General features: G+C 46.7%; 1 protein-coding gene across 1 annotated transcript in view; it reads right to left on the reverse strand.

The window, feature by feature from the left end:
* The window catches only part of dnah9l (dynein, axonemal, heavy polypeptide 9 like), an 89,753-nt gene that overhangs the window by 28,683 nt on the left and 37,070 nt on the right, over positions 1 to 24,000 (reverse strand). The window contains 27 exon segments of the mRNA XM_042308348.1: positions 1,132 to 1,221; positions 1,303 to 1,440; positions 1,601 to 1,728; positions 1,826 to 1,974; positions 3,427 to 3,620; positions 3,704 to 3,826; positions 3,899 to 4,069; positions 4,225 to 4,365; positions 4,463 to 4,627; positions 5,016 to 5,220; positions 5,328 to 5,450; positions 5,634 to 5,736; positions 6,041 to 6,173; positions 6,328 to 6,501; positions 6,617 to 6,751; positions 7,043 to 7,144; positions 13,032 to 13,214; positions 13,477 to 13,620; positions 15,805 to 15,918; positions 16,085 to 16,231; positions 16,399 to 16,572; positions 16,719 to 16,778; positions 16,927 to 17,088; positions 17,294 to 17,436; positions 22,030 to 22,153; positions 22,321 to 22,483; positions 22,692 to 22,885. Of these exon segments, the coding sequence (XP_042164282.1) occupies positions 1,132 to 1,221; positions 1,303 to 1,440; positions 1,601 to 1,728; positions 1,826 to 1,974; positions 3,427 to 3,620; positions 3,704 to 3,826; positions 3,899 to 4,069; positions 4,225 to 4,365; positions 4,463 to 4,627; positions 5,016 to 5,220; positions 5,328 to 5,450; positions 5,634 to 5,736; positions 6,041 to 6,173; positions 6,328 to 6,501; positions 6,617 to 6,751; positions 7,043 to 7,144; positions 13,032 to 13,214; positions 13,477 to 13,620; positions 15,805 to 15,918; positions 16,085 to 16,231; positions 16,399 to 16,572; positions 16,719 to 16,778; positions 16,927 to 17,088; positions 17,294 to 17,436; positions 22,030 to 22,153; positions 22,321 to 22,483; positions 22,692 to 22,885 (3,882 nt within the window).

Here is a 24,000-nt window from a genome sequence, read left to right on the forward strand (position 1 = left end):
TAATAAATAAATAACCCAATTGTCATACTTGAGTAAAAGTAAAGATACTTAATAGGAAATGACTCAAGTAAAAGTGAAAGTCACCCAGTAAAATATTACTTGAGTACAAGTCTAAAGGTATCTAGTTTTAAATGTACTTAAGTATCAAAAGGGAAAGCAAAGGCTATATATCAAATTCCTTATATTATGCAGATGTTCTTGTTTTGATTTATTTATGGAAAGCCAGGGGCACAGTCTAACAATATTTTACAAACCAGATCAGAGGCAGTAGGGATGAGTTCTCTTAATAAGTGTATGAATTTGACCGTTTTGCTGTCCTGCCTGAGCAATCGATGTCGCGATGGTATAAAGGGTCGGGAGACAGGCGCAGGAATGCGTAATAGGGGTTTTAGTTTACCCAAAATACGGCGTGCGTTGTAAAGGCCAAACAAACACGTTCCAAAACACACGCTAGAAATCCAAAACAAAAGATTCAGGAGTACCTTGAATAAATGACAGACTCTCACAATGATTAACACACGGGACTAGACCTGTAATCATTTCTTCAATCCACAATGGCACGAAATCCAAAAACACACAGCACAGGTACTCACACGCACCAACGGACATTGTAACAATCATCGACAGGACATTGGTAAACCAAGGACACACTTATTCAAATATGAATCACTTGGAATAGGGGTCAGGTATGCGTAGTGAATGTTCCGGAGGGATCCGTGACATTCGAAATGTCACAAGCACATATTTTCTTTCGGGTCGTAGTCAAGTAAAAGTAAAAAAATATATAAATATTCAAGTAAAGTACGGATACTCCAAAGTACTACATTAAAGTATTTTTGCTTAGTTAGTTAACACTGCTGTATTTTTTCTAATGATTAGTAAATAGATTATAAATGTATATATTAACATCTAATAAATTATCCAGTAATCAATTTGAAAGTTTAGGAAATAACTATATATAGCTTGCTAACATTTACAAATGTACAAACAACAATTAGTAAATAGTGAACAAACTGTTTATAAATGATCTATTACTGGATGTTGTTATGAAGCGAGAATCAAACATTTGATTTCAATTGCCCATCCCTAACACCAATGGACAGACAGACATGCACACACACATTCCTTTACCTGGTCAAAGTTGTCCAGAGCAGCGTGGAGGTTGGCATGCATGCCAGTGGGAGGCTCGTTAGTGATCTTGATGGCATTCTCCAGGATGCCCTGAGTCAGGAGAGGAGAACAATTAGGAAAACACACAGTGTTATTATAAATGCGTGTGTGTGTGTGTGTGTGTGTGTTTACCTGAGGGATGATGTGCTCCTGTGGTGTAGGGGCAGGCTCAGCACTCATAAACACTCTGTAGTCCTGGTGACTGCCCTCACAGCAGCGTTCCAGAAGCTTCTCCAACGACCCCAGCCAGCGAGCCACCAGGTGGATATTCTGACAGAGATACATGAATGAATGGATTGATTGTTGGATGAACAGATGTTTGCGTGAACAAACTAATACATTGATTAATGAAACAGTGAATGGATGGATGCAATGATGAATGAAGGATTGAACTATATCTTATGCACAGTATATAGCAAGATTGCCATACCTGTAGGATGACCCAGTGTCCCTCCTTAGCAGCCATCTCCATGGCAACCTCAGCCACAGCCTCCTGGCCCTGACCCAAAGACACATTGTGGAGCTTCCCCAGGTCTATGGTGAATCCTAACTTCCTGCCTGTTACCATGGGAACAAGAGTTTCTCAGTGTGTGTGTCATGTTCATTCAGATTTACAGTGATATTTACATTACAAAATCAGTTGTCTTAGTGTTACCCAGTGACTCCACGTCTTTGAGAGGGTCTACTCCGGGAGACAGGATGAAGAAGACAGGAGAGGCGGGTCCACTCTCTCTGAAGGACTTAGCAAACTCGGTCTTCCTCCTCTCTGTATACTTCACCCCCAACTTCTCCTCCACAAAGTTCCTACACACAGAAAGAGAGAGGGAGATAGAGTGAGAGGGGGGGTATGGGGAGGGAGAATGATCGTCATTATAATTTGCCAGAGACATATGAAAGATTGGGGTGGAGGGAAAGAGGAGAGGTAGAGAAGAGGATAGGGAGAGAAGAGGAGAGGGAGGAGAGGGAGAGGAGAGGGAGATAAGAGGAGAGGGAGAGAAGAAGGAGAGGAGAGGTAGAGGAGAGGTAGAGAACATGAGAGGGAGAGTAGAGGGAGAGGAGGGAGAGAAGAGGAGAGGGAGAGAAGAGGAGAGGTAGAGAAGTGGAGAGGTAGAGAAGTGGAGGGAGAGAAGAGGAGGGAGAGAAGAGGAGAGTGAGAGAAGAGGAGAGGTAGAGAAGAGGAGATGGAGAGAATAGGAGAGGGAGAGAAGAGGAGAGGGAGAGAAGATTAGAGGGAGAGAAGAGGAGAGGGAGAGAAGAGGAGAGGGAGAGGAGAGGGAGAGGGAGAGAAGTGGAGAGGGAGAGGGAGAGAAGGGGAGAGGGAGAGGGAGAGAAGAGAGGGAGAGGGAGAGAAGAGAGGGAGAGGGAGAGAAGAGGAGAGGGAGAGAAGAGAGGAGAGAAGAGGAGAGGAAGAGGAGAGGAGAGGTAGAGAAGAGGAGAGGGAGAGAAGAGGAGAGGGAGAGAAGAAGGAGAGGAGAGGGAGAGGAGAGGTAGAGAACAGGAGAGGGAGAGTAGAGGGAGAGGATGGAGAGAAGAGGAAAGGTAGAGAAGAGGAGAGGGAGAGAAGAGGAGAGGTAGAGAAGAGGAGAGGTAGAGAAGAGGAGAGGTAGAGAAGAGGAGAGGAGAAGAGGAGAGGTAGAGAAGAGGAGAGGAGAGAAGAGGAGAGGAGAGGAGGGAGAGACTAGGAGAGGGAGAGAAGAGGAGAGGGAGAGGAGAGGGAGAGAAGAGGAGAGGGAGAGAAGAGGAGAGGGAGAGAAGAGGGAGAGGGAGAGAGAGGGAGAGAGAAGAGGAGAGGGAGAGAAGATGAGAGGGAGAGGAGGAGAGGAGAGGAGAGGAGAGGAGAGGGAGAGGAGAGGAGGAGAGGAGGGGAGAGGGAGAGGAGAGGGAGAGGAGAGGGAGAGAAGAGGAGAGTGAGAGAAGAGGGAGAGAAGAGGAGAGGGAGAGAAGAGGAGAGGGAGAGGAGAGGGAGAGAAGAGGGAGAGAAGAGGAGAGGGAGAGAAGAGGGAGAGAAGAGGAGAGGAGAGAAGAGGAGAGGAGAGGGAGAGGAGAGGGTGAGAAGAGGAGAGGGAGAGGAGAGGGAGAGAAGAGGAGAGGTAGAGAAGAGGAGAGGGAGAGGAGAGGAGAGGGAGAGGAGAGGGAGAGGGAGAGAAAGCGGCAGTAAGGAGTAAAAAGGACAGGAGGCCAGCTAAGGTACATTGTATGTCTCTCAACTATCCACTGTGTGTTGGGAGGTGGTGGGTATTGTTGTCGTGCGGTCACCTGACAGCGTAAGTCATCCTATCAGGTCTCAGGGCTCTCATCATAATGAGTTTCTGCAGGGAACTTTTTGCTTTCCACTCCTGAGGAAACTTCTCTTTCTCCGGACACTCGGACTCTACCACCTTTTTCCAGCGTTTAGGGGAGCCCTCGATGTCCCGGTCCAAACCACGAAACTCATCAGTGAAACTCATTGTCTAGAGGAGAAGAGGGGAAATACATGTTTGTAAGTGTGTTTGTGTGTGTGTGTTTGTGTTTGATACTGTGTGTGTGTGTGTACCTTGATGGCGCTCCAGGCCTGGTTGGAGAGGAAGTCTACAGGACAGATGTAGCTGTGGTCGATGTTGAAGCGGAGCAGGAAGTCTAGTTCTCGTACGTCTATCTCCTTACTCATCAGTAACAACTGGGGAACAGGGAACACACTATTAGAACTAACACACAGACACACACAGAGAGACCCCCCCCACAGACACACCTGGAAGGCGAGTTGAGCGGTGAAGGTGAGTTTGTCTCTCTCAAACAGGCCTCTGCTGATGTAGTTGAAGGTGGAGTAGGTGATGCCGTCTATTAGAGTGTTGACTCTGCTCCTCACGTCCTCACACACCTCTGCCTGCTCCACCGCCTTGTGGAACACCACGTTAAACGCCTACAGGGAGGGAGACAGTGAAAGACAAAGACAAGCCTAGATAAGCTAGAACGCTGTAATCTGGTCGTTAACTGGTCTGTACTGGTCCATTTGGACAGGTCTTGATTTACCTGTAGAAATAAAGGTTAAATGGAATAAAAAGTGCTGTTGGTAACCTTGAGGCTGAACTGGTACATGGGGTTGATCTTGTTGAGGTCGTTCATGATGAAGTAGAGCAGAGAGGATCTGACTGCTACGGGGCGGTAGTGTTCTCGGGCCTCGTTGATCTTGACCTCGTTCACCTTCGCCTCCAGAACCTACGTCCCAAAACAGCATATTAGCAATCAGGACCAAGCGATTTGGCTATGCAGTCTGTCTAAGTTCTCTTCCTTTATCCTTAAACCTCTGTCTCACCTTCATCTCGATCTCCGCGGCCGTGTGTTTGGTGGTCTCTAGTTTCTCCACCAGGACGTTGTCTCCTAGGAAGTTGCTCTCAGCAGCAGAGAGACGGCCCAGCAGCTCGTCCTCCAACAGCTTCAGCTCTATCTTGAACAGGTTCTGCTGCTTGGTCAGGTCACTCTGCAACCGCGACATAACCGTTATGCAACCACAACACAACCGTTATACAACCGTTATGCAACCACAACACAACCGTTATACAACTGTTATACAACCACAACACAACCGTTAAACAGCTGTTATGCAACCGTTATACAACCACAATACAACCGCAACATAACAAACTTTACTAAAATAAACCATTTCGCAACATGTGGGTGGCGCCGGGAATCAAACCCACGGCCCTGGTGTTACAAACACCCTACTCTCTGTCTGAGCTATACAAGACCACGACTATGCAGGAACCGAACACAACCAAACTTAAAGTGTCATTTTATGACCATGTGAGGTCAAGAAGGAAGAGGCTGAGAGAGCCAGGAAGGACAGGGGACATAGCCATCTATCCCACCTTGAGGTGCTCGAGGTCGGGCCTCTCCAGATTGACCACCTGAGCCAGCAGCTGGTCCTCCAGGCCGTCTCTTGTAACAGTGAAGTTGATGAGGGTGGTCTGGGCCTGGATCTCAGGCTTATAGTGGGGGTTAGCCAGCTTAGTGTGGAGGATCAGCCTGAACGCTGGGTGGAAGAAACACTCTTTATCCCCCACCTTTATACAACTGGGAGAGAGAGGGAGAGAGGAGGATGATGATGTGGTGTGTGTGTGTGTGTGTGTGTGTGTGTGTGTGTGTGTGTGTGTGTGTGTGTGTGTGTGTGTGTATGTTACCTGCCCTTCTTGATCGTGTGTCGTCCCAGTAGAGGGTCTATGACAGGGTCGATGGACTCCTCCAGATTCTCTATGAGGACAGTGTCTCCAGTCACAACAGCCTGCTCTATCACATCCACATACCTGGGGAAATGGGCTTTAGGTAGAATACATCAAACATACCTGGGGAAATGGGCTTTAGGTAGAACACATCAAACATACCTGAAGAGAGAGCAAGCTTAACAGATACATCTATTAGGGAGATCCATTCAGGAGAGGGGAGAGTAGGATGGAGGGATGACACAGAGGAGAGGAGAGCAATCTCACCCTTTCTCTCCCAGGCTGACCACCTTGAGGCTGTTGCCATAACGAATCTTGATCCACTTGATGCCCTGTAGTTGGGGGTCAATAAGCAGTGGCCAGCGTTCACCTGGGCGCACACAAAGGAGGAACATGTTACAATTGCAATACGTTTACAGATGTAGGATCTTAATTTGAGCCAGTTTGCTACAGCATAATCCTGCGGCAACAGGATATGTGAGTTAACATAATTCATGGTCATTTCTGTAAGGGAGAATCAAGTCTGAAATTCTAAGTTGAAATTACAAACTTCAGGAGCCCTGTTAAACCTCAAATTGCAGGAATGTTCTCCTGCCAGTGTGATCAAATTAAGATCTTACATCTGTAGCATGGACATAAAGGTGTAGAAAGTATAAAACATTCTCTACGCTCACAGTTGGTGAGGATGGTGGCGTTCTGAGTGGACATCTTGTCTCCCGGCAACCCCTCGTTGTTCCACTGAGCCACGGTAGCATCATCAGTCAGCATACACACTGGATCTAACCCCTCCGTCATGGGGATGGGGATCTGAGAGAGGGAGGAGACGAGAGGAGGAGAGGTGTGTTAGCATACACACTGGATCTAACCCCTCTGTCATGGGGATGGGGATCTGAGAGGGGGAGGGGAATAGGAGAGGGGGAGCATAAGAGACAGAGAGTAAGAGATGAGAGGAGAGAAGGACCTTCTGGCCACGTAGGAAGGGCATCCAGAGGTTCTCCAGTAGTTCTCTGCGGTACTTCTTAGAGAAGGATCCGGCGTAGGAGATGAAGGCTGCAGTCAGCAGAATGTCTCCACACAGAGTCTCCTCCTGCTCATGGTACCCGGCTACAGAGTGGGCCCAACGCACATTCTCTGACTGAAACACACACATTATCCACCAGTGGATAAAACGTACTGTTAATGTTTGGAAACTTTCCGAAGTAGCATGACAACAAACTAACCTAGCTGTTATTGGTCAGCCAGCTCCTCACCTCGAGTCCTTTGACGAGGCGATTGGCCAGTTCGATGGTTTTGTTGGTGTGATTGACCTCGTCCTGACAGCGAAGCTTCTCAGAGGTAGCCTTCTCAAACGCAGCAGTCAGGGTATCCAGACTACAGTCCAACTCCTACACACGCGCACACACGGACGCACACACACACACAGGGAAATAAGGGAAAGGGAAATGGGGAGGGAGGGAGAGAGAGAGAGAGAGAGAGAGAGAGAGAGAGAGAGAGAGAGAGAGAGAGAGAGAGAGAGAGAGAGAGACAGAGACAGAGACAGAGACAGAGAGAAACAAAGAGAGAGACAGAGAGAGAGAGAGAGAGAGAGAGATTGAGAGAGAGAGAGACAGAGACAGAGACAGAGAGACAGAGAGAGAGACAGAGAGAGAGAGATCGAGAGAGAGAGAGACACCCACAGCTAGTTTCTTCCTAATGGCTTCTAGTTTGTCTGCGGCCTCAGCCAGGTCAGCATTAGCCTGAGACAGACACAGCTTCTTCACCTCCACCTCACAGAACACCTGGGGAGGAAACAAGCACGCTCACAAATACACATTCCATAACATCAGTTTAAGTTGCAAACATCCACAAGGGTAATACAGTATATTAAAAGACGTGTGGGTGTGGTAGCCAACCTCAGGCTATTAGGTGAGAGAGATACTTACATACATCTATGTACAGCAGTAGGAAAGAAAGGAAAAAGAACAATGTGAGAAAAAGATGACACAAGCTAAAGAACAGTATTCTTCCATAGCGTTGATCAGGTGCTGCATATGAAATGAACCAGAGGTAAGACTGCATTTGGTCATTATACATGCAGTCACAGCTGAAGAAGGAAGTTGACATACACATAGGTTGGAGTCATTAAAACTCGTTTTTCAACCACTCCACAAATATCTTGTTTTGGCAAGTCGGTTAGGACATCTACTTTGTGCGCGACACAAGTCATTTTTACAACAATTGTTAACAGACAGATTATTTCACTTATAATTCACAGTATCACAATTCCAGTGGGTCAGAAGTTTACATACACTAAGTTGACTGTGCCTTTAAACAGCTTGGAAAATTCCAGAAAATTATGTCCTGGCTTTAGAAACTTCTGATAGGCTAATTGACATCATTTGGGTCAATTGGAGGCGTACCTGTGGATGTATTTCAAGGCCTACCTTCAAAGTCAGTGCCTCTTTGCTTGACATCATGGGAAAATCAAAAGAAACCAGCCAAGACCCCAGAAAAAGTCTGGTTCATCCTTGGGAGCAATTTCCAAATGAATGAAGGTACTACGTTCATCTGTACAAACAACAGTACGCAAGTATAAACACCACGGGACAACGCAGTCGTCATACCGCTCAGGAAGGAGACGCGTTCTGTCTCCTAGAGAGGAACGTACTCAATGCAAATAAATCCCAGAACAACAGCAAAGGACCTTGTGAAGATGCTGGAGGAAACAGGTACAAAAGTATCTATATCCACAGAAAAACGAGTCCTATATCGACATAATCTGAAAGGTCGTTCAGCAAGGAAGAAGCCACCGCTCCAAAACCGCCGTAAAAAAGCCAGACTACGGTTTGCAACTGCACATGGGGACAAAGATCGTACTTTTTGGAGAAATGTCCTCTGGTCTGATGAAACAAAAATAGAACTGTTTGACCAAAATTACCATAGTTATGTTTGGAGGAAAAAGGGGGAGGCTTGCAAGCCGAAGAACACCATCCCAACCGTGAAGCACGGGGGTGGTAGCATCATGTTCTAGGAGTGCTTTGCTGCAGGAGGGACTGGTGCACTTCACAAAATAGATGGCATCATGAGGTAGGAAAATTATGTGTATATATTGAAGCAACATCTCAAGACATCAGCCAGGAAGTTAAAGCTTGGTCCCAAATGGGTCTTCCAAATGGACAATGACCCCAAGCATACTTCCAAAGTTGTGGCAAAATGACTTAAGGACAACAAAGTCAAGGTACTGGAGTGGCCATCACAAAGCCCTGACCTCAATCCTATAGAACATTTGTGGGCAGAACTGAAAAAGCATGTGCAAGCAAGGAGGCGTACAAACCTGACTCAGTTACACCAGCTCTGTCAGGAGTAACTTATTGTGGGAAGCTTGTGGAAGGCTACCCAAAACGTTTGACCCAAGTTAAACAATTTAAAGGCAATGCTACCAAATATTAATTGAGTGTATGTAAACTTCTGACCCACTGGGAATGTGATGAAAGAAATAAAAGCTGAAATAAAATATTCTCTCTACTATTACTTTGACATTTCACATTCTTAAAATAAAGTGCTGATCCTAACTGACCTAAGACAGGGAATTTTTACGAGGATCAAATGTCAGGAATTGTGAAATACTGATTTTAAATGTATTTGGCTAAGGTGTATGTAAACTTCTGACTTCAACTGTACATGTTCAGTTTGTGTGTGTGCATATATATACAGTATGGTGTATCAGAGTATGTGTGGTGTATGCAGTATGGTGTATTAGAGTGTGTGTGGTGTATACAGTATGGTGTATTAGTGTGTGTGTGTGTGTTGTATACAGTATTGTGTATTAGTGTGTGTGTGTGTGGTGTAATACAGTACAGTGTATTAGTGTGTGTGGTGTATACAGTATGGTGTATTAGTGTGTGTGTGTATGTGGTGTATAGAGTATGGTATATTAGTGTGTGTGTGTGTGTGTGTGTGTGTGTGTGTGTGTGTGTATACAGTATGGTATTTTAGTGTGTGTGTGTGCGTGGTGTATACAGTATGGTGCATTAGTGCGTGTGTGGTGTATACAGTATGGTATATTTGCATGTGTGTGTGTGTGTGTGTGTGTGTGTGTGTGTGTGTGTGTGGGGTGTGAGGTGTATACAGTATGCTATATAAGTGTGTGTGTGTGTGTGTGGTGTATGTAGCATTGCGTTTTAGTGTGTTTGTGTGTGTATGTAGTACAGTGTTTTAGTGTGTGTGTGGGTGGTGTATACAGCGTGATGTATTAGTGTGTGTATGTGTGGTGTATACAGTACGGTGTAGTGTGTGTGGTGTATACAGTATGGTTTATTAGTGTGTGTGTGTGGTCTATCCAGTATGGTGTATTCGTATGTGTGGAGTGTATACACTATTGTGTATTTGTGTGTGTGGAGTGTATATAGTATTGTGTGTCAGTGTGTGTGGGGTGTATACAGGATTGTGTATTTTGTGTGTGTAGGGTGAATACAGTATTGTGTATTAGTGTGTGTGGGGTGTATACAGTATTGTGTATTAATGTGTGTGGGGAGTATACAGTATTGTGTATTAATGTGTGTGGGGAGTGTACAGTATTGTGTATTAGTGTGTGTGGGGAGTATACAGTATTGTGTATTAATGTGTGTGGGGAGTGTACAGTATTGTGTATTAGTGTGTGTGGGGAGTATACAGTATTGCGTATTAATGTGTGTGGGGAGTGTGTGTGAGTGTATACAGCATTGTGTATTAGTGTGTGTGGGGTGTATACAGTATTGTGTATTAGTGTGTGTAGGGTGTATACAGTATTGTGTAGTAGTGTGTGTGGGGTGTATACAGTATTGTGTATTAGTGTGTGGGGGGTGTATACAGTATTGTGTATTACTGTGTGGGGTGTATACAGTATTGTGTATTAGTGTGTGTGGGGTGTATACAGTATTCTGGATTAGTGTGTGTGGGGTGTATACAGTATTGTGTATTAGTGTGTGTGGGGTGTATACAGTATTGTGTATTAGTGTGTGGGGGGTGTATACAGTATTCTGGATTAGTGTGTGTGGGGTGTATACAGTATTGTTTATTAGTGTGTGTGGGGTGTATATAGTATTGTGTATTAGTGTGTGTGTGTGTGTAGGGTGTATACAGTATTGTGTATTAGTGTGTGTAGGGTGTATACAGCATTATGTATTAGTGTGTGTGGAGTGTATACAGTATTGTGTATTAGTGTGTGTGGGGTGTATACAGTACTGTGTATTAGTGTGTGGGGGGTATATACAGTATTGTGTATTAGTGTGTGTGGAGGGTATATAGTATTGTGTATTTGTGTGTGGGGTGTATACAGTATTGCGTATTAGTGTGTGTGGAGTGTATAAGGTATAGTGTTTTAGTGTGTGTGGAGTGTATACAGCATTGTGTATTAGTGTGTGTGGAGTGTATACAGTATCTTGTATTAGTGTGTGTGTAGGTTGTATACAGTATTGTGTATTAGTGTGTGTGGGGTGTATACAGTATCGTGTATTAGTGTGTGTATGGGGTGTATACAGTATATTGTATTAGTCTGTGTGTAGGGTGTATACAGTATTGTGTATTAGTGTGTGTAGTGTGTATACAGTATTGTGTATTAGTGTGTGTGTAGGGTGTATACAGTATTGTGTATTAGTGTGTGTGTAGGGTGTATACAGTATTGTGTATTAGTGTGTGTGTAGGGTGTATACAGTATTGTGTATTAGTGTGTGTGTAGGGTGTATACAGTATTGTGTAGTATTGTGTGTCTAGGGTGTATACAGTATTGTGTATTAGTTTGTGTGTGTGTAGGGTGTATACTGTATTGTGTATTAGTGTGTGTGTAGCGTGTATACAGTATTGTGTATTCGTGTGTGTGTAGGGTGTATACAGTATTGTGTATTAGTGTGTGTAGGGTGTATACAGTATTGTGTATTAGTGTGTGTGTAGCGTGTATACAGTATTGTGTATTAGTGTGTGTGTAGGGTGTATATAGTATTGTGTATTAGTGTGTGTAGGGTGTATACAGCATTGTGTATTAGTGTGTGTGTAGAGTGTATACAGTATTGTGTATTAGTGTGTGTGGAGTGTATACCGTATCTTGTATTAGTGTGTGTGTAGGGTGTATACAGTATTGTGTATTCGTGTGTGGGGTGTATACAGTATTGTGTATTAGTGTGCGTCTAGGGTGTATACAGTATTGTGTATTAGTGTGTGTGGAGTGTATACATCATTGTGTATTAGTGTGTGTGGAGTGTATACCGTATCTTGTATTAGTGTGTGTGTAGGGTGTATACAGTATTGTGTATTAGTGTGTGTAGGGTGTATACAGTATTGTGTATTAGTGTGTGTAGGGTGTATACAGTATTGTGTATTAGTGTGTGTGTAGCGTGTATACAGTATTGTGTATTAGTGTGTGTGTAGGGTGTATATAGTATTGTGTATTAGTGTGTGTAGGGTGTATACAGCATTGTGTATTCGTGTGTGTGTAGGGTGTATACAGTATTGTGTATTAGTGTGTGTGGAGTGTATACCGTATCTTGTATTAGTGTGTGTGTAGGGTGTATACAGTATTGTGTATTAATGTGTGTGGAGTGTATACATCATTGTGTATTAGTGTGTGTGGAGTGTATACCGTATCTTTTATTAGTGTGTGTGTAGGGTGTATACAGTATTGTGTATTAGTGTGTGTAGGGTGTATACAGTATTGTGTATTAGTGTGTGTAGGGTGTATACAGTATTGTGTATTAGTGTGTGTCTAGGGTGTATACAGTATTGTGTATTAGTGTGTGTGGAGTGTATACCGTATCTTGTATTAGTGTGTGTGTAGGGTGTATACAGTATTGTGTATTAGTGTGTGTAGGGTGTATACAGTATTGTGTATTAGTGTGTGTGTAGGGTGTATACAGTATTGTGTATTAGTGTGTATGTAGGGTGTATACAGTATTGTGTATTAGTGTGTGTGGAGTGTATACAGTATTGTGTATTAGTGTGTGTGGAGTGTATACAGCATTGTGTATTAGTGTGTGTAGGGTGTATACAGTATTGTGTATTAGTGTGTGTGAAGTGTATACAGCATTGTGTATTAGTGTGTGTGGAGTGTATACAGTATTGTGTATTAGTGTGTGTGGAGTGTATACAGTATTGTGTATTAGTGTGTGTGGAGTGTATACAGCATTGTGTAGTAGTGTGTGTAGGGTGTATACAGTATTGTGTATTAGTGTGTGTGGAGTGTATACAGCATTGTGTATTAGTGTGTGTGGCGTGTATACAGTATTGTGTATTAGTGTGTGTGGAGTGTATACAGTATTGTGTATTACTGTGTGGGGTGTATACAGTGTTGTGTATTACTGTGTGGTTTGTATACAGTATTGTGTATTACTGTGTGGGGTGTATACAGTATTGTGTATTACTGTGTGGGGTGTATACAGTATTGTGTATTACTGTGTGGGGTGTATACAGTATCGTGTATTACTGTGTGGGGTGTATACAGTATTGTGTATTAGTGTGTGGAGTGTATACAGTATTGTGTATTACTGTGTGGGGTGTATGCAGTATTGTGTATTACTGTGTGGGGTGTATACAGTATTGTGTATTACTGTGTGGGGTGTATAAAGTATTGTGTATTACTGTGTGGGGTGTATACAGTATTGTGTATTACTGTGTGGGGTGTATACAGTATTGTGTATTAGTGTGTGTGGAGTGTACCTCGTGGAAGCGTATGATATTGAGGACCCAGGCACAGAGACCGGCGGCGGCGGATGATTTGAGTCTGACAAACTCAGGGTTAAACTCTGGGTCACTGAGGTACTCATCTCTCACGCACCTCACTGTCGATTCCGGGATGTGTTCCTTGTCAAAGTTCACCAACGCCTGTAGGAAGTCATCCACCTGGGCATAGACACACACATGGACATGCACACTCTGAAACACTCTGGAACACTCTGGAACACTCTGGAACACTCTGGAACACTCTGGAACACTCTGGAACACTCTGGAACACTCTGGAACACTCTGGAACACTCTGAAAGACTGCCGTTATCACAAAGTGACACAGACACACGGACGGCCAGACAGACAAACTCTCACCTATGGGATATATGCTCCTTACACACATGGTCACACAGACAAGACAAGACACACCAAGACTGACCTTGCTCATGACTACTTTCGCTGCCTTCCAGCTGCGGTCTTTGGGTAATTTACCATGAGGAGCCAGTAGCACCATGACAGCAGCAGACACGTTAGTCACTATGGCTGGGGGGTTAGGGAACGTCTTCAACTCTGTCAGGTTCAGCTAGTGGGATGACACACATTTTATTAGGAATCGCATGATATAAAAAAAAAACGTCCTGTATTAAAGGTCCAATATATCTCCATATCAAATCATTTCTGGGTAGCAATTAAGTCAAATTCAAAAAGGCACTCGCACATCTGAGCTATCTTTGTTGCAGGTGCATGGTAACAATTGAATAACATGAGAAAAAAATGTGCGTTAGCTGCCTGTAGAGCTGTGTGTTACCCTGTTGAGGGCTGCGTCAGCTGCCTGTAGAGCTGTGTGTTACCCTGTTGAGTGTGTTGAGGGCTGCGTCAGCTGCCTGTAGAGCTGTGTGTTACCCTGTTGAGTGTGTTGAGGGCTGCGTCAGCTGCCTGTAGAGCTGTGTGTTACCCTGTTGAGGGCTGCGTCAGCTGCCTGTAGAGCTGTGTGTTACCCTGTTGAGTGTGTTGAGGGCTGCGTCAGCTGCCTGTAGAGCTGTGTGTTACACTGTTGAGTGTGTTGAGGGCTGCGTCAGCTGCCTGTAAGGCTGTGTGTTACCCTGTTGAGTGTGTTGAGGGCTGCGTCAGCTGCCTGTAGAGCTGTGTGTTACCCTGTTGAGTGTGTTGAGGGCTGCGTCAGCTGCCTGTAGAGCTGTGTGTTACACTGTTGAGTGTGTTGAGGGCTGCGTCAGCTGCCTGTAGAGCTGTGTGTTACCCTGTTGAGGGCTGCTTCAGCTGCCTGTAGAGCTGTGTGTTACCCTGTTGAGGGCTGCGTCAGCTGCCTGTAAGGCTGTGTGTTACCCTGTTGAGGGCTGCGTAAGCTGCCTGTAAGGCTGTGTGTTACCGTGTTGAGGGCTGCGTCAGCTGCCTGTAAGGCTGTGTGTTACCCTGTTGAGGGCTGCGTCAGCTGCCTGTAGAGCTGTGTGTTACCCTGTTGAGTGTGTTGAGGGCTGCGTCAGCTGCCTGTAGAGCTGTGTGTTACCCTGTTGAGGGCTGCGTCAGCTGCCTGTAAGGCTGTGTGTTACCCTGTTGAGGGCTGCGTCAGCTGCCTGTAGAGCTGTGTGTTACCCTGTTGAGTGTGTTGAGGGCTGCGTCAGCTGCCTGTAGAGCTGTGTGTTACACTGTTGAGTGTGTTGAGGGCTGCGTCAGCTGCCTGTAGAGCTGTGTGTTACACTGTTGAGTGTGTTGAGGGCTGCGTCAGCTGCCTGTAGAGCTGTGTGTTACCCTGTTGAGGGCTGCGTTAGCTGCCTGTAGAGCTGTGTGTTACCCTGTTGAGGGCTGCGTCAGCTGCCTGTAGAGCTGTGTGTTACCCTGTTGAGGGCTGCGTCAGCTGCCTGTAGAGCTGTGTGTTACCCTGTTGAGGGCTGCGTCAGCTGCCTGTAAGGCTGTGTGTTACCCTGTTGAGGGCTGCGTCAGCTGCCTGTAGAGCTGTGTGTTACCCTGTTGAGGGCTGCGTCAGCTGCCTGTAGAGCTGTGTGTTACCCTGTTGAGTGTGTTGAGGGCTGCGTCAGCTGCCTGTAGAGCTGTGTGTTACCCTGTTGAGTGTGTTGAGGGCTGTGTCAGCTGCCTGTAGAGCTGTGTGTTACCCTGTTGAGTGTGTTGAGGGCTGCGTCAGCTGCCTGTAGAGCTGTGTGTTACCCTGTTGAGTGTGTTGAGGGCTGCGTCAGCTGCCTGTAGAGCTGTGTGTTACCCTGTTGAGGGCTGTGTCAGCTGCCTGTAGAGCTGTGTGTTACCCTGTTGAGTGTGTTGAGGGCTGTGTCAGCTGCCTGTAAGGCTGTGTGTTACCCTGTTGAGTGTGTTGAGGGCTGCGTCAGCTGCCTGTAGAGCTGTGTGTTACCCTGTTGAGTGTGTTGAGGGCTGCGTCAGCTGCCTGTAAGGCTTTGTGTTACCCTGTTGAGTGTGTTGAGGGCTGCGTCAGCTGCCTGTAGAGCTGTGTTACCCTGTTGAGGGCTGTGTCAGCTGCCTGTAGAGCTGTGTGTTACCCTGTTGAGTGTGTTGAGGGCTGTGTCAGCTGCCTGTAGAGCTGTGTGTTACACTGTTGAGGGCTGCGTCAGCTGCCTGTAGAGCTGTGTGTTACCCTGTTGAGTGTGTTGAGGGCTGTGTCAGCTGCCTGTAGAGCTGTGTGTTACCCTGTTGAGGGCTGTGTCAGCTGCCTGTAGAGCTGTGTGTTACCCTGTTGAGTGTGTTGAGGGCTGTGTCAGCTGCCTGTAAGGCTGTGTGTTACCCTGTTGAGTGTGTTGAGGGCTGCGTCAGCTGCCTGTAAGGCAGGTTCAGCCTTCGCCAGGTCCTCTTCACTCTGCTGTTGCTGTGTGGTCACCTCAGCCTGGATGGTTCCTACCTAAAGGACAACAACACACAGCACCACACACTAAACACTTATACATTGCACATTTCAACTTAGAAATGGCACAACAAAATGGTAATTACCTAATAATTACTACCAACACCATTTCGATTTCTGAGGATTCCTTGAAACTGATCAAGGCTCACGTGCTCACTCTTACCCTCTGTTCCTCCGCGTCTGCCACAGCCCTCTCCTGGTTGAGTTTGTCTGTCTGCTGGCCGATCTTAGAGATGAGAGCCTCTGTGTCTGTGTTCCTCTGCCACAGCTCTACTTCCTGGACTGCTAACTTAGCCTTAAGATCCTCCACCTGAGAAGGGGGAAGTAGTAATGGATGGAGGGTTGGTAGAGAGATGGCTCAGAGAGCGAGAGAGAGAGAGAGAGAGAGAGAGAGAGGAAGAGGCGAAGTGTGTTCCTGTGTGTGTGTGTGTTTGTGTGTGTGTGTGGGGGGGGGGCGGGACTATGAGCCTGACTGACCTGTGAGGCCGTGGTCTGTAGTTTCTGCAGGCCGTTTTCCAGTCTCTCCATCTTCTGAGTGAGCTCTCTGCGTTTTGTCCCCAGTAGGTTACCGTACAGCTTCATAAACTCTAGGAAGCTCTTGGGAGTGGTGTAGTTGAAGTGCTTCTCGTTCTGCTGGTACTTCACACTCACCTGGGACACATTTAGACAATAAAGTACTTTCAATATTATATTCAAATGATCTGTCACTTGATTTATATAACTATGATGACCCACTCAACTGTCACTGAAATGAAGTCCTTTATGTTGTAAAGTTAAATGATTTCTCAGCCTCTCACCTCGTTAACACTGGTATGGGCGTAGGAGATAAACTCACTGATGGACGCACGGACATCCGGCTAGAGAGGTTAGAGAGAAAACATGGATATGCAAACAAATGGATATGCAGGCATCAGGTAAAACATGGATATGCAAACAAATGACTGTTCTCCATATATATCATCCACCGTCTATGTGATTGTGATGTGTCGTCGGACTGGTGTTAACCTCCAGATCCGGTATCTTCTCTATGAAGGTGGTGCTGACAGACTGAAGGGCCAGCTGAGGCCAGGAGTGGAACCAGTCTATGGCCGTACAGTTGACCAGGGCCGGGAACTTACGAGCACGGGTACGCAGGGTGAACCCTACTGGGGAAAAACACAGGACCACCTGTAGCGAGTTGGAGGGAAGAAGAACAGGGGGGGGAGAGAGAGAAAAATCAACTATTTGTCACTGTTGACATTTCCCTCTTCAGGAAATAAATTGCGCATACTTTGTTGTAAACGTAGCACACAGTTTCCACCTTCCACCTATTACATTTCCTGTTATAGAGCGGACTTTAATTGATTGATCTCATTGAGCCCAGTAGACAGACCTTGAGCTGCCTCCGTATCCTCTCGATGAAGAAGGCCCAGCAGTTGTCTCTGTTGTCAATCAGGCCCAGTCCTCTTAGCTCCATACGGATGGACGTCACGATCATATCCACTTCCTCCTCACTGAACAGGTCTGGGATGTCCCCTAGGAGATAGGGCACACACTAGCATACTAACACACTAGCTAGGGGATGCCTCACGATCATGTCCACTATTTCCTTACAGATCAGGTTTGGGATGTCCCCTAGGAGACAGGGCACATGATGCCCGCATGTCGTTGATGGTTGAGGTGCGGTGTTGGTGTTGGTGCATACCTGATGCCAGCATGTCATTGATAGTTGAGGTGCGGTGTTGGTGTTGGTGCATACCTGATGCCAACATGTCATTGATGGTTGAGGTGCGGTGTTGGTGTTGGTGCTGGTGCGTACCTGATGCCAGCATGTCGTTGATGGTTGAGGTGCGGTGTTGGTGCATACCTGATGCCAGCATGTAGTTGATGGTTGAGGTGCGGTGTTGGTGTTGGTGCGTACCTGATGCCAGCATGTCATTGATGGTTGAGGTGCGGTGTTGGTGTTGGTGCGTACCTGATGCCAGCATGTCGTTGATGGTTGAGGTGCGGTGTTGGTGTTGGTGCTGGTGCGTACCTGATGCCAGCATGTCATTGATAGTTGAGGTGCGGTGTTGGTGTTGGTGTTGGTGCATACCTGATGCCAACATGTCATTGATGGTTGAGGTGCGGTGTTGGTGTTGGTGTTGGTGCTGGTGCGTACCTGATTCCAGCATGTCATTGATAGTTGAGGTGCAGTGTTGGTGTTGGTGCGTACCTGATGCCAACATGTCGTTGATAGTTGAGGTGTGGTGTTGGTGTTGGTGCGTACCTCATGCCAGCATGTCGTTGATAGTTGAGGTGCGGTGTTGGTGTTGGTGTTGGTGCGTACCTGATGCCAATATGTCATTGATGGTTGAGGTGCGGTGTTGGTGTGTACCTGATGCCAGCATGTCATTGATGGTTGAGGTGCGGTGTTGGTGTTGGTGCGTACCTGATGCCAGCATGTCATTGATGGTTGAGGTGCGGTGTTGGTGTTGGTGCGTACCTGATGCCAGCATGTCGTTGATGGTTGAGGTGCGGTGTTGGTGCGTACATGATGCCAGCATGTCATTGATAGTTGAGGTGTGGTGTTGGTGTTGGTGCGTACCTGATGCCAATATGTCATTGATGGTAGAGGTGCTGTGTTGATGTGTACCTGATGCCAGCATGTCATTGATGGTTGAGGTGTGGTGTTGGTGTTGGTGCGTACCTGATGCCAGCATGTCATTGATAGTTCAGGTGTGGTGTTGATGCGTACCTGATGCCAGCATGTCATTGATAGTTGAGGTGCGGTGTTGGTGTTGGTGCGTACCTGAAGCCAACATGTCATTGATGGTTGAGGTGCTGTGTTGATGTGTACCTGATGCCAGCATGTCATTGATGGTTGAGGTGTGGTGTTGGTGTTGGTGCGTACCTGATGCCAACATGTCATTGATGGTTGAGGTGCGGTGTTGGTGTTGGTGTTGGTGCTGGTGCGTACCTGATGCCAGCATGTCATTGATAGTTGAGGTGCGGTGTTGGTGTTGGTGCGTACCTGATGCCAGCATGTCGTTGATAGTTGAGGTGTGGTGTTGGTGCGTACCTGATGCCAGCATGTTGTTGATGGTTGAGGTGTGTTGTAGGTGCGTACCTGATGCCAACATGTCGTTGATGGTTGAGTTGCGGTGTTGGTGCGTACCTGATGCCAGCATGTTGTTGATGGTTGAGGTGTGTTGTAGGTGCGTACCTGATGCCAGCATGTCACTGATGGTTGAGGTGTGGTGTTGGTGCGTACCTGATGCCAGCATGTCGTTGATTGTTGAGGTGTGGTGATGGTGCGTACCTGATGCCAGCATGTTGTTGATGGTTGAGGTGTGATGGTGCGTACCTGATGCCAGCATGTCATTGATGGTTGAGGTGTGGTGATGGTGCGTACCTGATGCCAGCATGTTGTTGATGGTTGAGGTGTGGTGATGGTGCGTACCTGATGCCAGCATGTTGTTGATGGTTGAGGTGTGGTGATGGTGCGTACCTGATGCCAACATGTCGTTGATGGTTGAGGCGTGGTGATGGTGCGTACCTGATGCCAGCATGTCATTGATCGTTGAGGTGTGTTGTATGTGCGTACCTGATGCCAGCATGTTGTTGATGGTTGAGGTGTGGTGTAGGTGCGTACCTGATGCCAGCATGTTGTTGATGGTTGAGGTGTGGTGATGGTGCGTACCTGATGCCAACATGTCGTTGATGGTTGAGGCGTGGTGATGGTGCGTACCTGATGCCAGCATGTCATTGATGGTTGAGGTGTGGTGATGGTGCGTACCTGATGCCAGCATGTTGTTGATGGTTGAGGTGTGTTGTAGGTGCGTACCTGATGCCAACATGTCGTTGATGGTTGAGGTGTGGTGATGGTGCGTACCTGATGCCAGCATGTCATTGATGGTTGAGGTGTGGTGATGGTGCGTACCTGATGCCAGCATGTTGTTGATGGTTGAGGTGTGTTGTAGGTGCGTACCTGATGCCAACATGTCGTTGATGGTTGAGGTGTGGTGATGGTGCGTACCTGATGCCAACATGTCGTTGATGGTTGAGGCGTGGTGATGGTGCGTACCTGATGCCAACATGTCGTTGATGGTTGAGGCGTGGTGATGGTGCGTACCTGATGCCAGCATGTCATTGATGGTTGAGGTGTGGTGATGGTGCGTACCTGATGCCAGCATGTTGTTGATGGTTGAGGTGTGTTGTAGGTGCGTACCTGATGCCAACATGTCGTTGATGGTTGAGGCGTGGTGATGGTGCGTACCTGATGCCAGCATGTCATTGATGGTTGAGGTGTGGTGATGGTGCGTACCTGATGCCAGCATGTTGTTGATGGTTGAGGTGTGTTGTAGGTGCGTACCTGATGCCAACATGTCGTTGATGGTTGAGGTGTGGTGTTGGTGCGTACCTGATGCCAGCATGTCGTTGATTGTTGAGGTGTGGTGATGGTGCGTACCTGATGCCAGCATGTTGTTGATGGTTGAGGTGTGATGGTGCGTACCTGATGCCAGCATGTCATTGATGGTTGAGGTGTGGTGATGGTGCGTACCTGATGCCAGCATGTTGTTGATGGTTGAGGTGTGGTGATGGTGCGTACCTGATGCCAGCATGTCGTTGATGGTTGAGGTGTGGTGATGGTGCGTACCTGATGCCAGCATGTAGTTGATGGTTGAGGTGTGGTGATGGTGCGTACCTGATGCCAGCATGTCGTTGATGGTTGAGGTGTGGTGATGGTGCGTACCTGATGCCAGCATGTCGTTGATGGTTGAGGTGTGGTGATGGTGCGTACCTGATGCCAGCATGTTGTTGATTGTTGAGGTGTGGTGATGGTGCGTACCTGATGCCAGCATGTTGTTGATGGTTGAGGTGTGGTGATGGTGCGTACCTGATGCCAACATGTCGTTGATGGTTGAGGCGTGGTGATGGTGCGTACCTGATGCCAGCATGTCATTGATCGTTGAGGTGTGTTGTATGTGCGTACCTGATGCCAGCATGTTGTTGATGGTTGAGGTGTGGTGTAGGTGCATAGCTGATGCCAGCATGTTGTTGATGGTTGAGGTGTGGTGATGGTGCGTACCTGATGCCAACATATCGTTGATGTTTGAGGCGTGGTGATGGTGCGTACCTGATGCCAGCATGTCATTGATGGTTGAGGTGTGGTGTAGGTGCGTACCTGATGCCAGCATGTTGTTGATGGTTGAGGTGTGGTGATGGTGCGTACCTGATGCCAGCATGTCGTTGATGGTTGAGGTGTGGTGATGGTGCGTACCTGATGCCAACATGTTGTTGATGGTTGAGGTGCGGTGTTGGTGTGTACCTGATGCCAGCATGTCATTGATGGTTGAGGTGTGGTGATGGTGCGTACCTGATGCCAACATGTTGTTGATGGTTGAGGTGCGGTGTTGGTGTGTACCTGATGCCAACATGTCGTTGATGGTTGAGGCGTGGTGTGGTGTAGGTGCGTACCTGATGCCACATTCTGGTCTTATAGATTAGACATAACATAGTAAACGTAAATCCGGGACACTCAAATTAGTACGATACGTTACGTTACGTTTGGTGTGGTTACAAAAGACAGAAGGTTACTTAAGGCCAAAAAAAAGTAGGGTGGTTGGTCGGGGTGGATGTGTTTGCGTATTAACGCGAATGTCTAGCAACCCAAAGTTTGCGAGTTCTAATCTCATCACGGGCATCATTTTAGCTAATTAGCAACTACTTACTATTTTTTAGTTACTTTGCAACTACGTACTACTTTTTAGTTACTTTGTAACTACTTGGCATGGTAGCTACCCTTCCCCTAACCTTCAACCTAACCTTAACCCTGGCCTTAAACTTTTAACCCCTAGCCTAGCTAAACTTAGCCACCGAGCCACTTAGCTAACATTAGACACAGCAAAATGGAATTCGGAACATATCGTGCGTTTTACAAATAAATTAAATATTGCACGTTTGCAATTCGTGACATATCACACTAAATGGATGACGGACATCCAGAAATGAATACATACCATACAGAAGGTAACATGTCATCATTTTTGTGTCCCGGATTTACATTTACTATGTTACGTCTACCCCTGAGTCCAGGTTAGATGCCAGCATGTCTTTGAATGGTTGAGATGTGGTGTTGGTGCGTACCTGATGCCAGCATGTCGTTGATGAGGACCAGGAAACGTTCGTCTGGGATCTGGGCATCTGTGTGGAGGAAGACTGTCCCAATATTCTTCACCCCCACCTTGATGTACAGCGCTGCTATATCACTCTACAGAGAGAGAGCGAGGGAGATAGGGGGGAGGGGAGAGGGAGGGAGAGAGATGAGGGAAGGGGGGGATTTGTGTAGATGAGCAGGATCTAGATATCTAGAGCTCTTGCTTTCAACCTTCCAGAAATTCTGTTGTATTTAGCCGTTATTTGGTTGATAGTCCGTACCCGTAGGTCATGTATCCCGTAGCCCTTCCTCAGTGTAATCTGGAACACCTCCAGGGTACTGAGGAAGGCAGCGAGGCGACACAGACTCTGCTTCCCACTGCCTCCCACCCCCACCAGCAGAGCATTACCATGGGGGGCCTCCAGGATACGACTGATACGACACCTGGACACAGACATATCAACTTGGTGTGAGTGTGTGCTTATTTCAGTGTGATGAGAGATCGTATGTGCATTACCCTGCAGTCTACAGCAGGAAAATAGGCAAAGTAAGTGTGTGTGTGTGTGAGTGGCGCACCGAGCTGAGTGAGGTTAGTGATTGGCTGAGCGAGTGGAGATTGTGACAGACAGGACAGTGTGTGTGTGACTCTCACACATGCTGCATTGCCTCCTCAAAGAGCACCAGGTTCATGACAGCATGCAGCTCGTTGTAGTGTTCCAGAGCATCAGTCAGGGTCTTCTGGAGCTTTTCCCAGTCTGATGCCTGGTGGTACCTGGGCTCCCCCACCCCATGGGCAAAGTGACAGTACACCAGGGGCTGGTGGATGAAACTAGACTCATCTATACCCTGCACAGAGAGGGGGGAGAGGAGGGAGAGAGCGTGAGAGCAGGAAAAAAGAGAAAGCCAGAGGGAGAACTTGAACAGAACAGTAGATCACTTACAGTAAGTGTACAGTGCATTCGGGAAGTATTCAGACCCCTTGACCTTTTCCACATTTTGTTACATTACAGCCTGATTCTAAAATGGATTAAATCGTTTTCCCTCCTCATCAATCTACACACAATACCCCATAATGACCAGTGGTGACCTGTCATTCAGGGAAGTTTGGGCAGAGCCCCACAATTTTGGAGAGGGGCTTTCCTGTTTTGCATGTTATCTTGGCATTAATACGTGTCACATATCAGTTTGCAAACAATGTAAAAAAAGAAGATATATCGATGAGTTAATAAAGCCACATACAAACATGGTCTCTTTTTTGTTTTCTTGAGTAAGGCAGTTTCAAAATGCAGGTGCTTCAGCCTAGCTCAGTGCTTTCTGTGGTGGTGGGGCAAATCAGCAGAAAATACGGAGCATTGCGCCGTGATTGGCTCAGTGCTCTGTCACTTATGGGGACACTACGTCACCACAAAGTCTAAGGGTAGAGCTAGAAAATTCAAGCCCCTTGGGTGCTGCCATAGAGTTACATTAGAAGTGCCCATCCAAGAAGGCTCAAGGTCATTGGCCACAAATAAAATGTCAAATCACATATATCTACAGTAGCTTTGAATGGACTGATCATGTCAACATCATACTTTCAAAACTTAGCGAGCAGTCATCGTCCAGAATCAAGTCGACAATCTACTGGCAAATCCTTTTTAATCCTTATCATATGAAGAGAAATAATGACGAGAAATTATAGATAAAATGTATCGGTGCTCATCGGCCATTGTACATAAAGATTGCTCACCAGGTTGGAAATCTCAAATTCAGCAATGAGTGGTTTGGAAGGAATCAGTGGCTAACTGCAAGGATTGCAAAGCAATCATCAGCCTGCTATTCAGTGGAGTGGCTGTGTGGTCCCAAGTCTAAGATTAAGGGTCTCTTTTCCTAGTTAAAAATTATAAACATTCAACATTGGCCATTCTGTCAATGAAGCATGAATTGTGCCCTGCTCAAAACAACTGTTAACTCGGAACTGCAAC

Source organism: Oncorhynchus tshawytscha, linkage group LG28, assembly GCF_018296145.1.
Source record: "Oncorhynchus tshawytscha isolate Ot180627B linkage group LG28, Otsh_v2.0, whole genome shotgun sequence".
Lineage (NCBI taxonomy): Eukaryota > Metazoa > Chordata > Actinopteri > Salmoniformes > Salmonidae > Oncorhynchus > Oncorhynchus tshawytscha.